This window comes from Panicum virgatum, chromosome 1K (assembly GCF_016808335.1).
Source record: "Panicum virgatum strain AP13 chromosome 1K, P.virgatum_v5, whole genome shotgun sequence".
In the NCBI taxonomy this organism is placed as follows: domain Eukaryota; kingdom Viridiplantae; phylum Streptophyta; class Magnoliopsida; order Poales; family Poaceae; genus Panicum; species Panicum virgatum.
Window position 1 is genome coordinate 54,765,407 of NC_053136.1, and position 21,976 is coordinate 54,787,382.

Genomic DNA, 21,976 nt, shown 5'->3' on the forward strand with positions numbered 1-21,976 from the left:
TGGTGTGGCGGCAGTACCTGCTGACGAGTTGGCAAGCCATCATGATGCTTTGGGTGTGGCTAGCCTCTTCACCACCCCGCCACAGCCAGTGCTTCAGCCCCCAGCACCACAGAGAGCTCTAGCACCAACACCAGCTCCTCGCCAACGCCGGCGACGCACTTTCGACATGTCATCAGTATGGCGCAATGCACGTCTCTCCACCAGACGTCCGATGACTCAAATGCAGCAAGCGCAACGTAACCTTTGTCGCAAGCTTGGGGCTTCATAATGACGTGCCTGAGCCAATTGAAGCCGCACTCCATGAGTATATTGGCATGTTCAATGGCCCCCTACCACTAGATGTGAGTGATGCTCTGAATGAGATGTTCAACCTCAATGATGATGGGGCCGAAGCGATGGAAAATGCCCTAATCGGCATGGTTGGAGAGGGCATCGATGAATTACTAGAGGTGGTGGCACATGAAGCTGTTTGAGGCCTGTGCTGATCTAAGCTCATGCTACCCATACCATTGATGTAACAGTTAAGCGGCCACAGACAGAGATATTTGAGTAGTGGAGTTTGAGGTAGCTGAGTGTTGGAGTGGTGGTTTGTTGCTTTGAGTATTTGAGTGATGGGTCATGTGGTTTGTCTTGAGTGATGCGTCATGTGGTTGTCGAGTTGCTTGATGCAGGGTGGTTGTTTTATTTCTCTATTGTTGTATTGTCTAATCTGGACTTTCATCTTCTTTTTTAATATAATCGGCAGCTCTCCTGTCTGGTTCGTTAAAAAAAAGTGCCACCCGTGTACAGTACTACGTTCCATGGTATATCCGGATCTCCAACCCAGCGATGGATCGACGGAATCACGGAATATGTCCTAGCTTTGTGCCTCGGGCTTTGACAAATGCAGCTGGGGCCATCGCCAATCCGATTATCATCGGGCAAACCGCTGCCGGCGATCATGAGATGGGCCATGAGGCAGGCCTACAGGGCGTCTTTTTTATTTTTATATTTTTGAAAAACATTTTTTACAGAAATATATTTTCAATTTCACAATTTACAGTTTTATACCCCTACCGCCCGGCAGGGGGGCGGCCGCCCCGGCAGGGGGGCGACAGGGACTTATATGTAAATAAAAAAATTTATTTGTACGGAGGCCCTTGGCGGGAGCCTGCCGCCCCCCCTGCCGGGCGGCAGGCCCCCTACCGCCACTCCACTGGGCGGCAGGGGGTCTGCCGCCCGGCAGGGGGGGCGGCAGGCTCCCCCTCCCCGCACAATGGGCCATTAGATGTGGTTTTAGATATTTTGGATACAAATAAAAAGCATTAGTAAAGTATATGAATATGAAAGCACAATGGGCCATTAGATGTGGTTTTAGATATTTTGGATACAAATAAAAAGTATTAGTAAAGTATATGAATATGAAAAGTATAAGTTAGCAATTCATACACATACGCAAATGAGAACGAAATAGGTGATGCATGAGAACGAAATAAGTATAACATGACGACATGTCCATAACAAAAATACGGAAACAGCTAGAAGCACCTCCTAACCACCCCGGCCACCCCGGCCATGTCGACCTCTTTTACGCTGAGCGTGGACGTGGTCTGTAGAGTAGGTGTGCCGCTCTAGAGGCCCTACGTCTCTACCTGGACGTCCGGTGGCCATAGGTGTCTGGAAGGTAGGATCGGCCTGCTGGTTAGGTGTAGAAAATAACCGACTCCAATATTCGAAGTTTGCCTCAAAGATATCCTGTGTGGGCCCTATACACTAGCAATTAAGATATCTTAATCATCGTCTTATAAATCATATACTTGGGTACATATTCATCATACGTACCTGGTGGTGGTGAATACGAAGAATGACCCATATCAGGAAGCTGGTGGTGCGATCCTGTAAACCGTTCAAATTTTTTAAAATATTCATAGAAATAAGAAGCACATGATAAATTCGGGCTACAGATTAGGTATTTACCTTGCGTTCCTTCTGCTGTCGCCGTAGGGTAATACGAAGAAGGTCCGGCATCATATAACTGTTGTGATCCTATATGTAAATAAAAAAGGAATTAGACTTCATACCACAATTAATTGAAATTAAGATATTGACTATATGTCTACCAAAAGGTCGTGGTGGTGCCTGTGTTGGTTGAAATGACATCCCTGCAGCTGGTGCCATGGTACTAAACTGAGTCCCTCCGTGAGGTTGATAAGGTGGGTGTGCATCACCTGTATAGACTGAGAATTAATTGTTGGCTTCAAAGTAGGAAGTTAGTAAGTATCCTCACCTACCTGGATAATGCTGCTGAGACCAATAATAGTTTACTAATGGCCCATTGTGCTTTCATATTCATATATTTACTAATGTTTTTTATTTGTATCCAAAATATCTAAAACCACATCTAATGGCCCATTGTGCGGGGAGGGGGAGCCTGCCGCCCCCTTGCCGGGCGGCAGGCTCCCGCCAAGGGCCTCCGCGCAAATAATTTTTTTTATTTACATATAAGTCTCTGCCGCCCCCTGCCGGGCGGTAGGGGTATAAAACTGTAAATTATGAAATTGAAAATATATTTCTGTAAAAAATGTTTTTCAAAAATATAAAAATAAAAAAGACGCGGCCTACAGGCAACAGGCTGAGACTCTCAGGGTTCGGCCCAGTTCGGTTACCCATTCGTCGCGGCCCAGCAAGGCCTTGTTCAGTCTGCCGGCCGCTGCCGCGCACGAGCGGAGAGGTTGGCCTCCTCGATCCCCCACCTCCGTCCGTCCGCCGCCGCCATGGCGCTCCGCCGCATCAACCCCCGGAGGAGACCCATCCTCCCTGTCCCGCGTGCCTTCTTCTCCTCGAACCCGCCCTTCCCTCCGCCCCCGCCGCCAGCCAACGACCCTGGCCCCGACGCCGCCCACCCCCCCTCCTCCTCTCCGCACCAAAACCCCGGCGCTCCGCGGGACACGGTGGCCTCACTCTTCCAGGGTATCCGAGAGCGCCTCCGCACGTCGCCCACGCCGCCACCTCCGCGTCGGGTCCCCATGAACTCGCCCCGCCACAACTCCGCGCCTCAACAGAGTCTCGAAGATGTCCGCCGGACCCTCGAGAACTTCAGATCCGGCGGCCCGACCTCCTCCCCCTCCTCCACTCCCGGGGCCGCCCCCTCCTTCTCGGACATGCTCAAGAACCAGATTCCCAATGCTGGGCAGGGGCTTCCGGGCTTCCGTTCCATCCAAGAGAGCCTCAAGCGCTCCTCGCCACCGCAGCAGAGGCAGCCTCGTTGGTCAACGCAGTTTATGCCCCAATCGTCGCACAACATCTTCAACAACGAGCGAGAGGGAAACGTCAAGGCTGGAAAGGAAGAGGACAAGGATTCTGGCACTACGCTTACGAGGTCCTACAGCTACGAGGAGCTTGGGAAAAGGCTAGGGGAACTGCGGCCAGCCGGTGCGGTCAAGGACGGTAAGGAGGGCTTCTCGCTCGAGGAGCTGCAGGGGCGGATCGCCAAGCTTGTGGAGCTGGAGAAGCAGGTGGACCGGCTTGGTGGGCAGTATGCTGAAATCCGGATGAACATCTATAATCTCGCCAAACAAGGAAAACCAGCTCAGAGGTTACCCATGCAAACAATACTGGGCCTTGGGGCACAGTTGACACCGGATTATACGAGACTGCCTCCGCAGGAGGAGTTGGTCGAGAGGGTGAGATTGCCCTTTACTTTCCCATCTTTTTTCTTTTCCGGCTCATTAAATGATTCAACAGCTTGTTTAGGTCTTAGGATTAGGATGTGATCAACTGCTGCTAATGTATGCTGTTTTCTTCAGTATTTCCACCCAGACCATATGTCATCCGAAGAGAAGATGAAACTGGAGCTCCAAAGGGTGAGGGACGAGTTCAAGATGTCTGAGAATGACTGTGGTTCTGCACGAGTTCAAAGTAAATAGTTTATCGTTTGCTTCTTTAGTCATTTTCAAAGTGATGGCTTTCTACTTGTGATTTGTGAAAGATCCAGCCACAGTTGTGCGAAAATAACTGCACACTATTTTGTTCTTAACTAGATAGTGCATTTTCATTGTTTTCATACATTTTCTTCTTTGTGAGATTGCCTTGGTTTGTAGTATTGATGCTATGAAATCAATTTATATTGTTATTTTGGCTTGATTTGTTATTTATTTGATGCTTAGATTGGATCTGAAGCAAGCTTGTACATATATTCCTGTAACTGAACATCTTTGGGCTTTGTACATCCATTGTTCTCGGCCTTCTTGATCACTGGCTTGCCTTGTTCTTTGTCTGGTTGCATAATAGATGCTGCAATCTAACTGGTAATATTGATGCTATGAAGTCGATTTGTGTTGTTAGTTTGGCTTGATTTGTTATTTATTTGATGCTTAGATCTGAAGGAAGCTTGTATTCATATTCCTGGAAGTAAACACTCTTCAGCTTTGTAAATCCCTTGTTCTTGACTTCCTTTGTCACTGGAAAATACCTTCACTTTAGCATTTTAGTTCTTTATTTTTTCTTCATGATGTCTCTTAGCAGCCCTGATGTATGTTTACAAATGTTATGCATTATATGCCTTCTGGCTTTTCTCCCTCTTGTTTGTAGATTATGCATGTCACTGATATATTCATATTTTGTTTCCAGTTGCCCAATTGACTCTGAAAATCAAGCATCTGTCAGCTGTACTGCACAAGAAGGTATGCATAATCTTAGGTTCCCTTCTGATGTATTTGCGCTGGTTTTCTGCAACTTCTGCAGGTGATGCTTTTGGAGTTTAATCTTTCTTTTTTTTGATAAGGAGTTTGTTTAATCTTGATTCAAAGAAGTAATTTGTGACCTTTGTTGTGACACAGGATAAACATTCTAGAAAGGGGCTTCAGGAGATGGTCCAGAGGAGGAAGAAGTACCTCAAATACTTGCGAAGAACGGACTGGGACTCCTACTGCCTTGTTCTGTCAAAGCTGGGACTTCGTGATGTGCCTGAGTACAAAGCTCCCGACTACAAGAGCAAGTCCACCACCAAGGCCAAATCTAAAAAGAAGACCAAGAAGAGGAAGAGAAAGATGAAGGCATAGAAGTGATGAACAAATATGCCCTTTTTGGCCTTGAATTGCATGGCCAGAAAATCAATGGAAAAGACGCTCAGGCCCGAGATAGCTTGATCCAGTCTTGCAATGTTGTATTTCAAGCTGTTTGTAATAACCATTTTCTTTAGGTGCCAAGGGTTCTTGTTTCTGCTAGGACCTGCAGCCTCCTGTAACAACTGATTTCTTGTTTTAGAGTTCTCCCGCTCAATTTGATGAGAAGGGACCCGATACCATTACGGCATCATGCCAGCATCAGTTATGAGTTATGATGCCTTGTGATGTAATTTTGCGAGGATTTTTTTTTGAAGAAATATTTGCGAGGATTTTTCTACACGAACGAATAAAGAATCTTGTAAATTTTGCGATGTAATTATATGGGCGCAAAAATCGCACACTGTGTTTTTCATGGGCCGTGAAGGCCGAATTCAGAAAGAAGGGATCGCCCACTTCGGCTCCCCGATCGGACCCGACGACACGACCCTGGTCTCCTCGGCGGCTCGGCTTCCTCGGCTCGCTCCCCCGCAACCAGTGAAAACCTCCCACCACGAACCCCTCCGCCGCCGCCGCCGCCGCCGCGGCCAAGTAGCGGCAAGGGGACGCGAGCGCGACCTATTTCCTCGGTCGCGGCCCCAGATCTCACGTCGCCGCCGCACGCTCGCTTCTCCTCCATGGAGGCGAGCTCCTCGTCTTCTGCGGACGCCGCGCCGCCGCTACCGCCGCCCCACTCTATACCCACCTCCAGCGACCAAGGCGTATGGGCTGACGCCTCGCCGCTCCTCGCCGCCGCGTGCCGTGGTAAAACTCGATGCTGAGCTTTCCCGCTCTTTGTAGTGTGAAACGTACTAGTCTGTCTTGTTTGGAGCCCTGGCGAGTATATGCATAAGTGCGTTGGATCGTGCGTATAGATCTCGGTATACGTGGATACTGGTGCGGGTGAGTTCTCATTGTGCTTCTGAGCAATTCGAGATGTCAAAAGCATGTGCTCCAGCGCCGGTCAGTTTTAACCTGGGGTCAAAACGAGCATTACTGGGTTTGACTGAACAGTTATATACTTATATGGAATAGGTTACCCTTGCAATTAGATCAATGTACTGACAATGGGGATATTCTGTAGAATGGATTGTCTAGGTCCTAAGATTTGGTATCCTGTGCATGGTTTTATGTTGTATTTTAAATGCTAGTTTCAAACATCTACCCATTTAGGGATGGTTTCTGAGTGATCTGCAGTGGGACGACTTTATTGGTTTTGTGTTATATATATATATTCCAAATGCTAGTTTCAAACATCTACCTGTTTAGGGGTGGCTTGTGAGTGATCTGGTGTTGAAATACCTGAGAATTGAGAACACGTAGTGTGTCTCAAGAGCTAGACTTGCTCAATTCATGAACGGGAATCTGTAATCAACCTTTTTCTTATAAGGAAACCTTAAGGAATGTTGGAGGATTATGAGCTTTGAAGTATCCCTTTTAGGTTGAGAAGTTCTTTCAGCTACCTTAGGTTATTCCTTGTATATGCCTTGGAGGCAATATCTGAGGAAGCTAAGTGCAGTTTAGGTTGCAATCAGGTAGGAATACTGTTCAAGTTTGGGGGTGGAAGGGCTCTTGTGCACTCCCCTGGCTGGCTGGCTCCGCCCCTGTTTTGGAATGAACCAGGGGCTGAGTCTGTGGGGGTGGGGACCATCTCCGAGGAGTCTGAGCGAAAGGGTGCCTAGCCTGATTGGTTAGGTGGCCTCAGTAGCACTCCTCAGGTCCTGGGTTCGACTCCCGGTGGGAGCGAATTTCAGGCTGAGGTTAAAAAAATCCCCTCGCCTGCCTACACGCCAAAGCACATGAAAATAGGTCCCGGCTCACCCCGGCCCGCTCTCACACGGGTTACGGTATGGGTTACGGCACCCCTGTGTAAGGGTGGGGCAGGGGTTCGGGGGTTTTCTAGACCTGCGTGAGAGGTCTTCTTCTTACATTAATGCTCGGGGGGCGGCTTGCCCCTCGCAGGCCGAGTTTTTTTTCTCCGAGGAGTCTGAGGAACTCACCTTTATCAACTAAGTTAGTCTAAATGAAACTCGCTGACCCTCCGTTATGTACCCTTTACCACATGGTGCTTTTGTGAATTTTGTTTCAGAGGTAATCTTGTATTTATAAATATAAATACGTCATTTGCATTACTAAAAATATATTCAAACATATATTTCACCGGCTGGTTGAAATGACGGCAAGCTTCTGGCATCCTTTGTGACAAGAGGGTGCCACAAAAGCTAAAAGGCAAATTCTATAGGACATCAATTCGTCCGGCGATGCTATACGGTGCTGAATGTTGGCCTACAAAAAGGCGACATGTCCAGCAACTGAGTGTAGCAGAGATGCGGATGTTGCGGTGGTTTTGCGGGCACACAAGGAGGGATAGAGTCCGGAACGAAGTTATTCGGGATAGGGTCGGAGTGGCACCAATTGAGGAGAAACTTACCCAGCATCGGCTGAGATGGTTTGGACATATCCAACGAAGGCCTCCTGAGGCGCCGGTGTGTAATGGGGTTCTTGAGCGGGTCGATAATGTAAAGAGGGGTAGAGGTAGACCTAAACTGACGTGGGATGAGTCGGTTAAGAGAGACCTTAAGGATTGGAATATCTCTAAAGAGATAGCTTTGGATAAGAGCGCTTGGAGACTAGCTATCAATGTGCCTGAGCCTTGAACTTATTTCTTTCGGGTTTCTTCTCTAGCCTACCCCAACTTGCTTGGGAAAAAAGGCTATGTTGTTGTTGTTGTTGTTGTTGGTCTTATGATCAACATACATGGAAAAGGTAATGAAGTTTTTAAGTGTTAAACATGAATGGAAATCTATGTTTGTTTGTTTTCTAATTGTACTGTTTTGTATAATTACACACTTTTTTATTTTTATTTTTCCTAAAAACCAATAAGTTAGTGAAAATCTGAAGTTGTTATTCTTTGTTTTCATGCATCTAGAGTAAGTCTAGGGCTGCTTGTTGCAAAAGTTTGCTGTAGGATGTTGATCTTGGACTCCGTCGTACAGATGGACCATAACCATACAGCTGACAGTTGAACCTGTGCTGACATTTGCTACTAATTTTTCTTGGAAAAAGTGTATTTTTCATCCCTCAAGTATTGCAAAAGTGTGGTATTCATCCCTCATGTTTCATTTGGTGCAAATCAATCCTTTAACTAATTAATTTGGTGCATTTATCATCCCGAGGCACCTTATAATTTAACAAAGGTTTAGTAAAATCTGTTAACAGTGTGCCACATAACCATTTGATTAATCAGTAATGCTATGGATGCAATGTGCTATGTCGGATATATAAAGCTCACAAAAGTTTTAAGTAAATTCTCTAAATTGGATACTTCATAAATTTTTTCTAATTTTTTTTAATAAAACTGATTCACGCTCGCTTATTATAGAGATTGACTAACATAAGTTTTGGCTAAGCAGTAATTAGCAAGATGATTGCATTGTCTAAACTGCTATTATATGACATAAATCATTGTTAAACTAAGGTAGGGATGATAAATGCACCCATTCAAATAGTTAAGGAGTTAATTTGCATCAAATGAAACATGAGAGATGAATGTCAGACTTTTGCAATACTTGAGGGATAAAAAATACACTTTTTCCATTTTTCTTTTATTTGTTTTTTCTCCTACTGATTGCTCATGCTTATAGATCTCCAGGATGGGGAACTTGTACATGGGGAGAACTTTAGTCTGTTTGCAGCAATGTCTGCATTGGAAGTAAGTGTACACCACATCCCCTGCTATTTGATTGTGTTTTGTCTCTTTCTCTCAATTGTTGACAGTGAGTGTTGAGGCTCATAAGTCATAATGCTCTTGATTCTACTGAACTGTTTTTGTGCATTCAGTTATCATAAGATTTAGCAATTGTTTGATCTTTTCCTTGGAGGCAGAGTATTTTCTAGGTCGTGCTAGTTGGTTTTCTTGACTATCACACAAAACTACTATGGGTGCTTGTAGATCTGGATGTGTGCATGCTTATGGGAAGCAATCTTTTGACAGTTCACTTATTGATTTGACAGGCAAATGTTTTAGTTTTGGATTGGTAGATTTGTCAAGGCTTTTTATACAGATTGGTTCTTCACTTCTTCTCACTGATCTCAGTTTCATTGAAAACCATTAGACACAACATTCACTACATACTCTGCCATCGAAGTCATTCACGGGCTTGTAGCTAGGTAAATCCAAAACATTATATGGATCAAAAGGGTAGGCCTATTTATGAAACCTTTAGGAACATTAATGAATGCATCAGAGCACATTCTTTTTCACAATTACAAAGGCAAACATCATACTGGTGAGTGGTGAGGCCCATTTAGTGGGGTGTTCAATCAATTTATTTGTAATGTTTGTTTCATTTAATCTATTGCTTGATTGTTCTCAGTATCTACTCTGTCCTGATAGATAATGGATCCAAAAATGGATTCTGGAATAGAGAGAAGTGGATATAACTCCATTGAAGAGGCCATTGAAAATGGTGTTGCCCCAGTCCCTCTTAGCTTGGACAGGACACTTGATGTTCAACGCTCTATTGATGTCATGGATCATCTTTTCTCATGTGAGGTACTTAAGTCCTATTTTGCCTGTAATATGTGGAACCTTTTCAATTGGGCTAAACATCATATTTGATTTCTTTATTTTTCAGGCAACATGGCACAAGGGGCATACTCTGGCTCAGACTGTATTTACATGTATCTACCTTATGAGAATGGAGAGAACTTCATCACATGCTGTACTAAATAGCTTTTGCAGGACTTTGCGTGCTACTTGTAATGCCGTCATTTCTGTGGTTTCTACTGCTCGAACTCATGAGGTAATGTTGGTTGGAACTTGGATGCTATCTTTCTCCTTTTTTCCTGGTCACATTTGTTGTTAATCCGCAACTTGTCTAGAATCTGGGAATTTGTTGGTTCTTGAAAGAGTTTATGTTATAGACTTTGGTCATTTTTTTCCTTTTGTTGTCATGCTTATTGACTATCCATGAAGTCCTTTCTTGAAATTGCTCAGATTTGCCGTGTTGCTGGATTTGTTTGCATCTGAAGACTATAGACAAACATATCTTGCGGTTCTATTTTAAGATTTTTGCATTTAAGCTAGCAAATCAGTTAGTGGCATATCTTGGTAGATAGCTTATAACTGATGTAGAGTATGCTAATCTAGGGAGTCTCTGATAACATCCCTTGTGTGTGGCTTTCCTGACTAAACTCCTCCATTTCTGGCTGCTTTGGTAGCAAAAATGATTATCGGGATATTTAATGCTCTAGTAATGTGCAGATCACATACTCCCTCCATTTTTATTTACATGTCGTATTAGGTTTGTCCTAAGTCAAACTTGGCTAACTTTGACCAAATCTCTAGAAAAATAGAGCAACAACAATACTAACCAACCTATGCACTGCCAACTTATATTTCATGGTGAATTCAATGAAACAAATTTGGTATCGTAAATGTTATTATTTTTCTCTATAAATTTGGTCAAAGTTGGACAAGTTTGACTTAGGACAAACCTAATACGGCATGTAAATAAAAACAGAGGGAGTAATTCGTACGCCATATGAGCATTATTTCTTATTACTCTTTGGCATTAAATGTGAGATACCATCATCTTTCACATAGCTGTGACTCCATGTCTCAACTTGTTACATAAATCCTTCTTTGTAGGAAGAGGATCTCTTCACTATGTCTTTTGGGCTGCCTTTGAGAGATGAACAGGATGATAAATGCTTGTCGATTCTTAATTCAGTTGAAGAGACAATATCTCGTCAATTACGTGCCTGTAAAGCCCAAGCATTGTCCAAGAAAAAAACTCTAGAAGGTACTAGTTTTAAGTTATGTTAAGTAAAACCTTCTTCCTGTTTTTCTCGATTTACTGTTATCATTAGCTTCATTAGTATTGTTGAAGCTGCTCCAATTTGAAATAGTTGGTGTGTATTTAGTTTCCTGCTGCAAAAACTTAACTGTTGTTAATTATCGAAGATAAAAAATTATATGTGTCTTATATTAGCTCAACTGGCTGTTTAATTTTGAAACTGTGTTAACTGCTGATTAATTTGCACCAAATTATTACTTGTGTGTCTGCAAAGTTGCTGAACCCTCAGCCAAGCCCTTCACTTTAAAGAACTTGTAGCTCAGTCTTTAAACTGTTTGGCATAAAAATACTAAAGAAGAAAAGAAAATGATTCCAGGAAGCTTACATTGAGAATAGGAATCTAAGTAATTTTATTATTACTATGACTTGCTTAATATACTTTGATTTGATCTTATGAAGGTTATATATATTAATGGAAAAAAATCACATTCTCCTGTTTCATAAAAATAATAAGGTTCTTGATGTTGTGTTATTGACTAGGGAAATCTGGTTGTTGCAGATCTTGAATCCCTGCAGGATAAACCTGATCAGGAAGAGGATTACTGCAGAGCTCTGTTGGGCAGATTACGTTTTCGTAAGGTCTTAACCTTATTTCTTGTTCACTTCTGCTCTACAATGGTTCGGTGAATTGTCTAATTGTGGATACTTAACAAATATGTATCTGAAAGCAGATTGTTTATCTATGTTTGTCTTCTATTATTGTGATAATATATTAATTCGAAACATAACAAGGTTGATTCCAATGTAGATTCTGGTGCTGTTCATTTTTTATTGAAATGACATGGGAAGATGACATGAAGAAAAAGAAGTGGTTATTTATTATGCTTGCGATTGCTTTGTGCATTTATGTGTGTTTGTACTACTTTAAAGGCTGAACATTAGAGGAACCCTAAAACCAAAGACTATAACTAATGTTCAGAGGTCAAATATAGTTACACATTGCGCTTTCGGTTCTAGGTACTCCCTCCGTCCCCAAAACAAGTCACCCTAGGAATTATAGGACAAATTAACAAGAAGTTAAAATGACCGTGTTTGCCCCTATTTATTACCCATATTTGGTACTAATTGATTCTTGCATGCACATGCACTTTCTAAATAGGGTAGGATGACTTGTTTTTTGGGACAAATTTTGAATTCTAGAATAACTTGTTTTTTTGGGACGGAGAGAGTAATCATTTCTGACAAAAATGCATAGAAGATTTTTTTCTTTGGTTTCTTAATGCCTTCATCACGTTTTTTTTGGTTTTATAGCATTTCTACCATGTTGTTATGTGCATGAGGAAACCTCATGGAAGAGGATTGGAGTTGGCCCGAAAGCATGTTGCTTCATGCTTGAATGAACTTAGTTTGATGCTCAAGTCTCGGGAGTTTCTCAAGTCCCAATCCAACATTATGTTACAAGATGATGAAAACTGCACCACTGCATCAGGCTGTCAACCAGTTGGCTTTGATGTTAGCTTAAACAGCAGGCTTTTGAGTCCCACACCGCCACGTGCTGTTAAAGTACTTAGCTGGAGCAATGTAAGTACGGATCATGCATTAATTATGCTTTAAAATCCTTCCTTTAAGTTTCTATATTTTGCTGGATTGCTTCCTGATACTCTTTTGCAGTTTCCTATGTAATGTTCTAACCACAATGTTTCAGGCAATCAGGTACTTTGAGAAGCTTCTGCACGATCTTGATGTCATTTGTGCTTTGTCGCTCGATCCTGTGCTTGAGAATGCACTTCACTTTATTGTACAGTTCCAAAAATCTGTACCAGATTTGGTTCCTAGAGCATTTCTTCAGGTGGGTTGTACTTACACGCTTCACGGGCCATCAACGCTACAGTATTTGTCATAGAGTGCACTATCTTGCGATTTAATGTTTAGATAACTGTTTGCAGCTTGCACTGTTACCATGTCATCTCACAGATAAAAATCTTGTGCCATAACCAAACTCTTATGCCCGTCTGATGCTATGTTATGTTTAGGAAGGGCAGGAGGATTGTCTTTTGTATATTCAGGCAAAATTTAGTATCTCAGTAGAGCATTCTGTTTTCTTGTGGAAACACAATTTGTTTCATCCTACACAACATGCAGTCTCTGTATTCCTTTACTATATAGCTCATGTGATGCTTCTTTCTTGCCTTTATGATGAATTGATGACGAAAAAATGACCCTGAAGCAGACTTTGTTAGTCCAAGATGGCAAGCTTTATGGGCAAAACTTGTTTTCTGATGTGATTTCAAGGGCGTTATCATTACCCGACATTATAGGTGATAAGGAATTTCAGATGAATGAGTTTGTAGTGCAGCTAAGTCAGGTCAGACACATTCTTCTTTCTCCTTTTACTTCGTAATGCACTTTCTGGTTGGTGGCTATTTATCTTGCGCCTGTATTCATCCGGAATTTTCTTCGATCGCTTTTATTGATGTCCTTGTAGTTGGTTATCAACTTGCTCAAAATTCTTTGTACAAACACTGCATGGCAACGGCGCAAGCTTGGGAAGAGTTTGCAGGATTGGAGTACTATTTCCATACAGGTCTGTGAAATTCATGCTGTTTATTTCTTTCTTCTTTCTTCTGCTCGAATTAGTAGATTTTTAGGTATTTTCAATGCTTTAATGGTGGCACAAAGACCATTCCATCTACAGTAAATAAAATTAGTTTTCCCATTACCGAGCTGAGAAATCTCAATTGGCTAAATGAACTCTCTTAATAGGATAAATTGACCTTGCCAATGTTATAAGTTTTTTTTCGAACAATGAAAAAGGTACCTTGCTAGACCCAAAGAATGGCAAGGTGTAGAAACGGAGTTTGGTAACCGATTCATTTACACAGGCAATGTGTTCTTGTGGACTAGTAACAACTTTGGTTCCTTGTATTGGGTTGTTGCATACCTGCTATGTATGATATCTCTTCTGCATATTTTTCAGATACTTTTAGGGGTAGTTGCAATACTCACTGTTTGAGACTGAGCATTCCTTGATTACTGACAGCTTAGTACTTCCTCATGGGTAGGCTGTAGTATTTTCATTTTTAATGCCTTGTGCTTATACATGTTGCAGTTGGAGCTTGCATTGAAAAGAGAGTTCGGTGAAACTAGAAATGTCTTGCACCATGAGGTATCTCTTATTTAATGTTCTTGTTGTCATAATTATCACTTTGTCATATATTTATCATGGTTCAACATGTTCTTTTATGCTGGCAGAATATGTGCATGAGAGTATCGAAGCAACTTCTTATTTGGACTCAGGAACATGCATACTGGGTTGCTTCTCGGTTTCTTACATTGGGTTTCGAACTTGACCTATATTCTCCAGGCGAATACTGCATGGTGTACTGGTACATGTATGTGGTGTTCACAAAGCTAATAGAAAAGATGCAGTCACGAGTCCTTGCTAGTAACGAAACCTGTAAGTTTTGATGTCACTTCTGAATTATCCTGCTCTCATACTAGACATGGTATAGAGTGATGGTCCTATGAACTTCTAAAACTAGTGTGGTTGCTGATATGATAGAAATGGCTACATAGCATTTAGTGTGACTTGCAGTGCTAATGTGTTATTGGTTTATGTTAACAGTGTTTAAGAATTTGATTTTAGAAGAGATTAAGTGAATTTGAGAAATAGGAAAACAGAAGGAAAAATGAATTGCGAAAAATCTGCACAATACAGTTCTATCTCAGATGCTCATTTTGATAGGTACACTGGCATGATTGCCATGCAGCAGACCATGCTGCTTAGCTGTTTGAAAATGGTGGTCCCACATGCTGAATGATTTATTCGAGTTAAATCACAGCTGAATGGAAAATAAAGGAGAACATTACCTGAACTACAGTACACAAATAATAATAATGCTGTAGTGGCTGTTTGGTTGTCTATATAATTACTGTTAGCATTGTATTTATTAAGAAACATTGGTTTTATCTCTTGCACCATTTAAATGGAACGCCGTGCCATTTTCACTAATACGGGCTAGCTTGTTGTTACTAAAATCTGTTTAACTTAGCACACATTGTCAAATGTTCAGCGCGAAGAAAAGGGAAAAAGAAGAGGGATCATTCAAAGGACTCAGCACGGGATATGACATTTTCATCTTCTTGTTTATTGCTTCAATGCTATGTTTTACTGTCAGAAGGCCTCTCGATGGTACGTATAAAAAAATACTGTCACTAAAAAATCATATCGGTACAATACATACGTTTGTACACTGTTCCTCTTTTCAACTGAACAACCCCATTTTCTTATTGCTAATGCAGATGCTAGCTGTCCTCAGAAACGAAAGTAGGTCATTCCAATTACCGAGTATCTTTAACACTGAACAAGAGGTGTGGTGGATTTAGTGCTGTGATTTCTAACATCCTTCTAAATATGGGTTAAAATGGTCTGACATGTGGTCAATCATTCTTCCCAGAGATTCATGCAGCATTTTGATCTTCTTCAGAAAGCTCGAGTGCCTGAGCACATTTCCTACTACAGCTTTAAGGAATCATCTTCCTGGGCAGGCATAACGGTTTGTGTTTAGCACTGAAATCTTTTTACCAGGTCTCTCATTTGCTTATTTTGACTTACCCTCGATGTCTTTTTGGTCACAGGATCTGGTGAAATACAATTTCTTCAAGGAAATTCAGAAGATCACCCCCTCCCTAAGGGGTAGCTTTGCAAGTGAACCAGAAAAGCTTGTGGAGCTCCGGCGGATAGAGCAGGTGGCTGAGCACAACAGGATAGCCCTAAACATTATCAACCAAGTTGGACCAGGCGATCCATCTCTGAGGGTCTCGTTTGAGTTTACACACCACCCTCACTTTGCAGTGGCAATTGTGAAGCGATCATGATTCAAGTTTGACCTAGACGATTCAAGTTTTACACACCCCTATATCTTGATAGTGATAGTGAAAAATTCGCTCCCCAACATTCTTCATGTTGCTAGCATGTTCGTTGGTACTTCAGAGCACAATGCTTTAGGCTGTACACCGTGTAACAATTTTGTAGACAAGACAGGGGAAAAAAAATCAGAAGCCAGGAAAAGGCCCTCGCCCCTGGCCTTATTTTGTAAGCAAGTTTTGATGAATTTGGTTGATTATACAGATTTTGCATAATTGGGGTGATATTCTGTCACCGGAAAATCTAGTTCAATGGAAGTTTTTTACCTGTCCAGTGATAATATTACTGGCATTATCGCTTCAACATTTTTCTCTTTCAGTTTGCAATAACACGTGGAGTGAATTGTCAGTTTGACACTAGAAAAAATAGCCTTTGCCTATTTGATACCCAATGTTCATTTCTTACCTATATGACCCAAGTCTTTTTTTTTTGCCAAACTGACACCGCCGTTGCCTTGTCGCCTTCTGTAGTTTTGTTAGCCATCACCATTAGAAATCGTGGGACCCACTTATCAATTCTACCCACGGTCCAGCCTCCCTTCCTCATCTCTCTTCCTCCTTCACTTCAATGCGGGACCCACCGTCAGTTTCACCTCCTACCTCCAGCGCCACCTTTGTTGCATGCCTACGCAGGGCCAATCCGATGCCGCGCTAGGCCTCCATCCACGCAGGCTGCCCTGGTGGCCGCGCCGCCCGCCTCCGTGCTCAGGTGAGACATTTGGGGGGGGGGGGGGGGGGGCAATCCCCAAGCAGACAGCTACCATCACAGTTCACAAGCTCGAAGTCGAAGCACACAGCTCAGTGTGTGAATCGAAGCTCGAATAGCTAGCTGATCGAGTAGTTGGTCGGCTGCTCCCTCTCCGTGCGAGACCTGGAGGTTGGAGGGCTTCAGCTTCTTGGGGGATCTCGAGGAGCTCTTGTCGACCGCCTCCCTCCTCGTCGAGGTCCACCATGGCGAGGTGTGGGAGTTCCCACCTGGGGCGACGGTGCTGGTCTACTCGGAGAAGACGCGTGTGGAGGCGCGCCTCACCTGCTAGAGCGCCATCCCGCTACTTGCGCCGGAGGTGATGATGACCAGCCTCGCCGTCACCGGGGCTGGCGCCGCGGCCACCGGGGCGGCCCGCGCGGCCATGGAGGCCCGGCGCAGCCTCAGATTGGCCCTGCATGGGTATGTAGCAGAGTGGCGCTGGAGGTCAGAGCGGAAACTCTGGATGCCGCGTGTAAGTGGAGGAAGAGATATGACGAGGGGAGGCTGGACCGTGGGTGGAACTGACAGGTGGGTCCCACCATTTCTAACAGTGATGGCTTACAGAAGGCGACGGTAGTGTTAGTTTGACAACAAAAAATGAACTCGGGATCATATAGGTAAGAAATGAACATTAGATGCCAAATAGAAAGACCTATTTTCTAATGTCAAATCGGCAATTTTTGGCAATTCTCTCTAAACACGTGAACCGTTGGATAGTGACTTGGATGGCCACGTCCGCATCCAAGACACCGTGGGGCTGAGGCCTTCCAGCTGTGCTTCTCGGGGTCATGATAACGACCGGCGCCGGTGAGCCCCAACCCCTCCACCCCCCCCCCCCCCCCCACATTTTTGCGGAATCATGGTGGGAACTGTAGAAAACCTAGAAACAGCGAGGATGAGGTTCGCTTCGCTCCACTCAACCTTGGCCTTGGCTTCCCCCATTGGCTGGGTCATGTCTGAGCGCGTCACGGATATCACTCCCGGTGTCACTCTCGGCCGATGCTAGCCAACCATTTCCGCCCTTATCACTATCTCGTCTCTAGGTTTCTGAAGCTTGTTTTTAGATCTAGGATTTGCAAGAGTCTGATTAGGGGTTCTGTTAGGCGAGATTTGTTCCATTGATTAGGATGTTAGGAATTGAATTTTCACAGCACTGATTACGACATGCTAAACCTTGGTGCAGATAAAATTCACTAGTATCATTGATTTCTGGTTTGTTGGATATTGGATAAGCCCTTTAGTATAAAATAATTGTGGATTTGTGAGCTAAAAACTCATCTTTAGATCAAGTGTAAAATGAATCAACTTTGAGGATCATTTGCACCTTTTTTTTCTTGTTCTCAATTGGCTTTCACACAGTTTGGGTTGATCGGGGTGCATTTCCCTGAGATAGGTTGCGTATTTAACTCGAAGAAACTAAACATATTCCTATTCTCCTGAATTTGGCATGGCTTTTATGTGATAAATGGCAATGAAAACTACATAAAGCCATGGAGGGAAACAGACAAGTAGTCAAAAGTGAGTGAACCCTCTAGTCTGTGGTTAGGAGTTGCCGCCTACAGCTGATACAATTCTGGTTGTGTGTCAGTTATTTTTGGTTTTGTTATCTTGAATGTGTTGATTTATATTCTGAATTTCCAATACTGCATGCCTACAGTTATTATTTATTAGGTCCTTGCGAATTCTCAATCAATGTGTCTCCTATCAACGTATCCATGTACAAAATAGCCCGCTAATAGCCTGCTATTGTCCGCTATTAGCTTTTTAAGAGATCTCCCGCTATGCTATACAATATTTGTCCGCTATGTCCGCTATAGGGGTTTTTATAAGATTCAGTGATAATAAATGTCCGCTACTTCCGCTAAAGATGTAGCCAAAAGAAATAAAGAATCAATATAACTAGGGTGGACTATAGACAAAACATCACGTGCACAGTTAGGCAGTCAAGAGACGTGTTGAGTCTATTTTAGAATGTTAGACCAATGATGTTTCTAATTTTGTATGCATTATGGACGCATGGCTATGAAAAGTTTGTTGAAATTGGTTGCATTACTGATGTTATTGGCCACATTATGCATATTTTTTTGCAAACTGCTAAATGGATAGCTCCGCTATAGCTTTCGCTATATCTCTCTTAGCTTTTTGGAAGGGTTTCCGCTAAACGTCTTAGCCCGCGATTTTATACCTTGCAACGTATTCTAGAAGAACTTCTAGAAATTGATTCAATGATGATCAGTTTTTTTTTGGAAAATTTCTTATTGTGAAAGCAGGAGTTTTTTTAAACCTTGTTTTATTTGTTAAATACTTAAATACTAAAGAGACCTAATTGTTTTGTTGCTATAGTTGTTGCAAAAATATTGATTGTGTTTTCTTGATGTTCCTTACAGGCCACAAGAAACCAACAAAAAAAATAGCTTAATGGGATTAACGGCATTTGCTTTATAGATCCTGATTCCAGGTATGTTGAGCCAAGATGCTATCGGCTTTCTTCCCTGTTATTCTCTTTAGGACCTTGTCTTAGTTTTTTTTTCCTTTTCTTATGGTTGCATGTTTAAATTATCAAACAAACATGACCCTGTGTAACTAGTGTGAAAATTACCTAAACTTTTGCCTTTCAAAGATGTTTAAGTAAAAAAGCTGCCTGCGGTGTATCGTCATTAAAGCCTTATGGGCCTGTTTTTGTATGGTCATTTAAGTAAAAAGCTGCTTGCAGTGTATGGGCATTTGTCTTAGGGGCCTGTTTTTGTATGATTTAGTTAGTCTTAAAAATAAAGGTTTCGTCTATTTTTAGAATATAGTTAGATTAGATGGCATTAGTGTGTGATGACTCCCTATTGCAATGTGAAACCTCTTTTGTTTGAAGCACATAGGATGCTTAGGTTATTACAGTTGCTACTTTTCCTGTTTTATGAGATTATTGAGTTGCATGCACCAACCAGTTCAACCCAAAAGCTTAAGCTTATAGAAAGAGGTGGGCAATTCACTTATACTTCAACACTCCCCCTCACGTGCAAGCTCCTCCAAGCCTCAAACGTAGAAATTAGGAGTCGGCTGTAATTATTATATTTAATTGCGTCTGCCAGGATTCGAACTTGAGACCTCTGGCTTTGATACCATATTGAGTTGCATGCACTAACCAGTTCAACCCAAAAGCTTAAGCTAGGAAGAGGTGGGCGATTCATTTATACTTCAACAGAGATTATGATTACTGGGAATTAGATATGCAAACCTACAGAGTTATTCTTTGATTCTTTCATTACTTGATGCTTGTTGATAGTTTGTTGAACTATTCTTAAATGCCAGATCATCTAAGTGTAGTGTATAGCAATGTTTAATTCGTTAAATTTGGAGGTGAGCTATAGCACTGTTTAAGATGCTGATTATCCTAAATCTAGATGCAATTTATATCAGCAATGTAATATAATGTCATGTAAAAAAAGATGGAAATTGGGAATAAGTAGATAGGGTGTTCATGAGCTACTCCATTGTCCATTCAGTTTAAAAGTTATTTTCTTATTGGGAGTGAGTGGCAACATCTTATGAATGTTAGTTTTATGGTAACATATGCTATGCAAACCACCTTCGTATGCAAACTATAGAAACTCTAATATGGACCACCGGATTAAAATCCAAGGGGCATGAGGAGGGGGGATAATTTTACAATTAACCGCCCGCCCTTGGATTAGGTAATCACACTTTTGCAAATCCCCCCTCCCACTCCCCCTGCGCCCCCCTTGGATCTTGATCCGATGGTCAAGATTGGAGTTTCCATAGTTTGCATACGAATGTGGTTTGCATAGCATACGTTGCCTAGTTTTATAATGTTAGTAACTTCTTAGGTTTACCGTACACAGTAGATACTGGTGGAGAATTTTTTGGAGATAGTTGATGTGTTAAAGTATTGATGCGATATAATAAAGTTTGTGTCTGGGATTGTCATAGGCATTTAATCAGGTTTAAGCTGAGAGCTGGGGAAATGAATATTAGTCCTCAGCATATGCAGTGTACTCGCAAGATAAATGCTACTTGTGGTACCAGTTCATATAAGGATAATCCAAAGGTCTTTGTGTTTTGCCAGTCCTGTCTTCCCCCAGTAGTTAACTCTAGCTGATTGTGCCGTTATCAGAGAGTGGACTGATAGCTCGAATGTTGACTATTAGAAGTGGGTGTCCATCACTTAATCAACACAATGCCTATGAAACAGTTTTTTTGTTAATTCTGAACTATTTACAGTTAATTCCTTGATCTGTAACTTCAATTTATTTTAGTTTGCATTGATTATTGATGTTTTAGTTCCACACTACGAATTACTATGGATGGATATGGATTCTTTGTTACTTTGCCTCTGATGTGTTCAAAGGTACGCAATATGTTTTTTTATGTCCAGAACAGGTTACAACATTCTTTGGTACTTTGTCTCTAATGTGTTCAAAGGTATGCATATATGTTTTTATGTCCAGAACAGGTTACAGCATTCTTGCTGCGTACAGTATGCCTGCTTTCACCCCTTTTTTCTTCTTCTATCAGTTGTATTGCACTCAAGCAGTTTCCCAGACTGTCCTCTATTTTTTGGGGCTTGACAGGTGGTTCCCTGGTGGTTTGGTTCTTTGTTCTGGTTAAAATGCATCGGTTGTGTTGCAATCTGAGCAGGGGGCCTCCAGCAGAGAGCCAATAAGGCGGCTGTCGTGTGGTGCTGTCGCTGACTCGCTGGTCTTTCTGTCCTTTTTTTTTTTACCTGGAGTTGCTGTATTGGATGCGCGTAGCTAAATTTAGTAATAGTTAGCTTAGCGCGGTAGCAATATAGCATCGTTGAAAGCTGAAATAAAGTCGTCTTCCTTAGTGCCAGGTTGTATACTACTAAAGTCGATGTTAAATTTGGTTAAAATTGACATAACGTGAGGGCCAAAGGTCCTATTAGGCTGTTACGATGCGTTGCGTATTGTGGTCCATGATGTCAACTTCATCTTGTGAAGACCCTTTTTGCATCACATATGTGGCCTATATAGTCTAATAGATAAGCCCACTACGATCCAACAATATTTTGGCATGAAATGGAATCTTTCATGCGCTGAATGTGGCCCACTAGGGTCTATAAATATTTTCTCGAAATTATGTCTAACATGGGCTCAAAGCGGCCCACAAAACGGCATAACGGTCTATTAACACTTCTGCGAACTGACATCTTACATGGGTCGAATATGGCCCACTAGCACTTCTGCGAACTGACATCTTACATGGGCCGAATACAGCCCACTAACACTTCTGCGAACTGACAAATACGGCCCACCAGAACTTCTGCGAAACTAACATCCTACATGGGCCGAGTTCAACACACTAAGACTTACGGCCCACCAAGACTTCTCCAAGAAATGATTTATTCTTACGTGGACCGTATTCGGCCCACCAATTTTGTGAAATAT

At 42.4% G+C, this 21,976-nt stretch overlaps 2 protein-coding genes and 1 long non-coding RNA gene across 4 annotated transcripts; all 3 read left to right on the top strand.

The window, feature by feature from the left end:
- The first annotated feature begins 2,691 nt into the window (after positions 1-2,691).
- Positions 2,692-5,382, top strand: LOC120645301. The gene is made up of 4 exons (XM_039922105.1): positions 2,692-3,662; positions 3,786-3,897; positions 4,609-4,661; positions 4,818-5,382. Exons 1-4 carry the CDS (start codon positions 2,754-2,756, stop codon positions 5,037-5,039), a joined length of 1,296 nt encoding a protein of 431 aa, XP_039778039.1. The 5' UTR covers positions 2,692-2,753; the 3' UTR covers positions 5,040-5,382.
- Positions 5,383-5,532: 150 nt separating this feature from the next.
- Positions 5,533-16,082, top strand: LOC120645283 (N-alpha-acetyltransferase 35, NatC auxiliary subunit-like). 2 transcript variants are annotated; one of them, XM_039922092.1, is made up of 16 exons: positions 5,533-5,846; positions 8,726-8,793; positions 9,478-9,636; positions 9,719-9,886; positions 10,735-10,888; positions 11,442-11,521; positions 12,194-12,463; positions 12,588-12,731; positions 13,113-13,247; positions 13,368-13,466; positions 13,992-14,048; positions 14,135-14,339; positions 14,956-15,074; positions 15,185-15,253; positions 15,340-15,438; positions 15,521-16,082. In XM_039922092.1, exons 1-16 carry the CDS (start codon positions 5,720-5,722, stop codon positions 15,758-15,760), a joined length of 2,193 nt encoding a protein of 730 aa, XP_039778026.1. In that variant the 5' UTR covers positions 5,533-5,719; the 3' UTR covers positions 15,761-16,082. The 2 variants fall into 2 exon arrangements, with proteins under 2 accessions (XP_039778026.1, XP_039778029.1); XM_039922095.1 differs by having other exon boundaries at positions 9,478-9,631.
- Positions 16,083-17,404: 1,322 nt separating this feature from the next.
- On the top strand, positions 17,405-21,401 carry LOC120645310. The gene is made up of 2 exons (XR_005664227.1): positions 17,405-19,014; positions 20,850-21,401. It is a non-coding gene; the product is annotated as an uncharacterized LOC120645310 (long non-coding RNA).
- Positions 21,402-21,976: the final 575 nt, after the last annotated feature.

Bases quoted from the DNA above. Each gene is read 5' to 3' on its own strand.
- LOC120645301 (XM_039922105.1), top strand. From the start codon at position 2,754: ATGGCGCTCCGCCGCATCAACCCCCGGAGGAGACCCATCCTCCCTGTC. The intron at 3,898-4,608 runs GTAAATAGTTTA...TTTTGTTTCCAG, and splicing joins TGGTTCTGCACGAGTTCAAA to TTGCCCAATTGACTCTGAAA. The intron at 4,662-4,817 runs GTATGCATAATC...GTTGTGACACAG, and splicing joins CAGCTGTACTGCACAAGAAG to GATAAACATTCTAGAAAGGG.
- LOC120645283 (XM_039922092.1), top strand. From the start codon at position 5,720: ATGGAGGCGAGCTCCTCGTCTTCTGCGGACGCCGCGCCGCCGCTACCG. The intron at 13,248-13,367 runs GTCAGACACATT...ATGTCCTTGTAG, and splicing joins TTGTAGTGCAGCTAAGTCAG to TTGGTTATCAACTTGCTCAA. The intron at 15,075-15,184 runs GTACGTATAAAA...TTGCTAATGCAG, and splicing joins TGTCAGAAGGCCTCTCGATG to ATGCTAGCTGTCCTCAGAAA.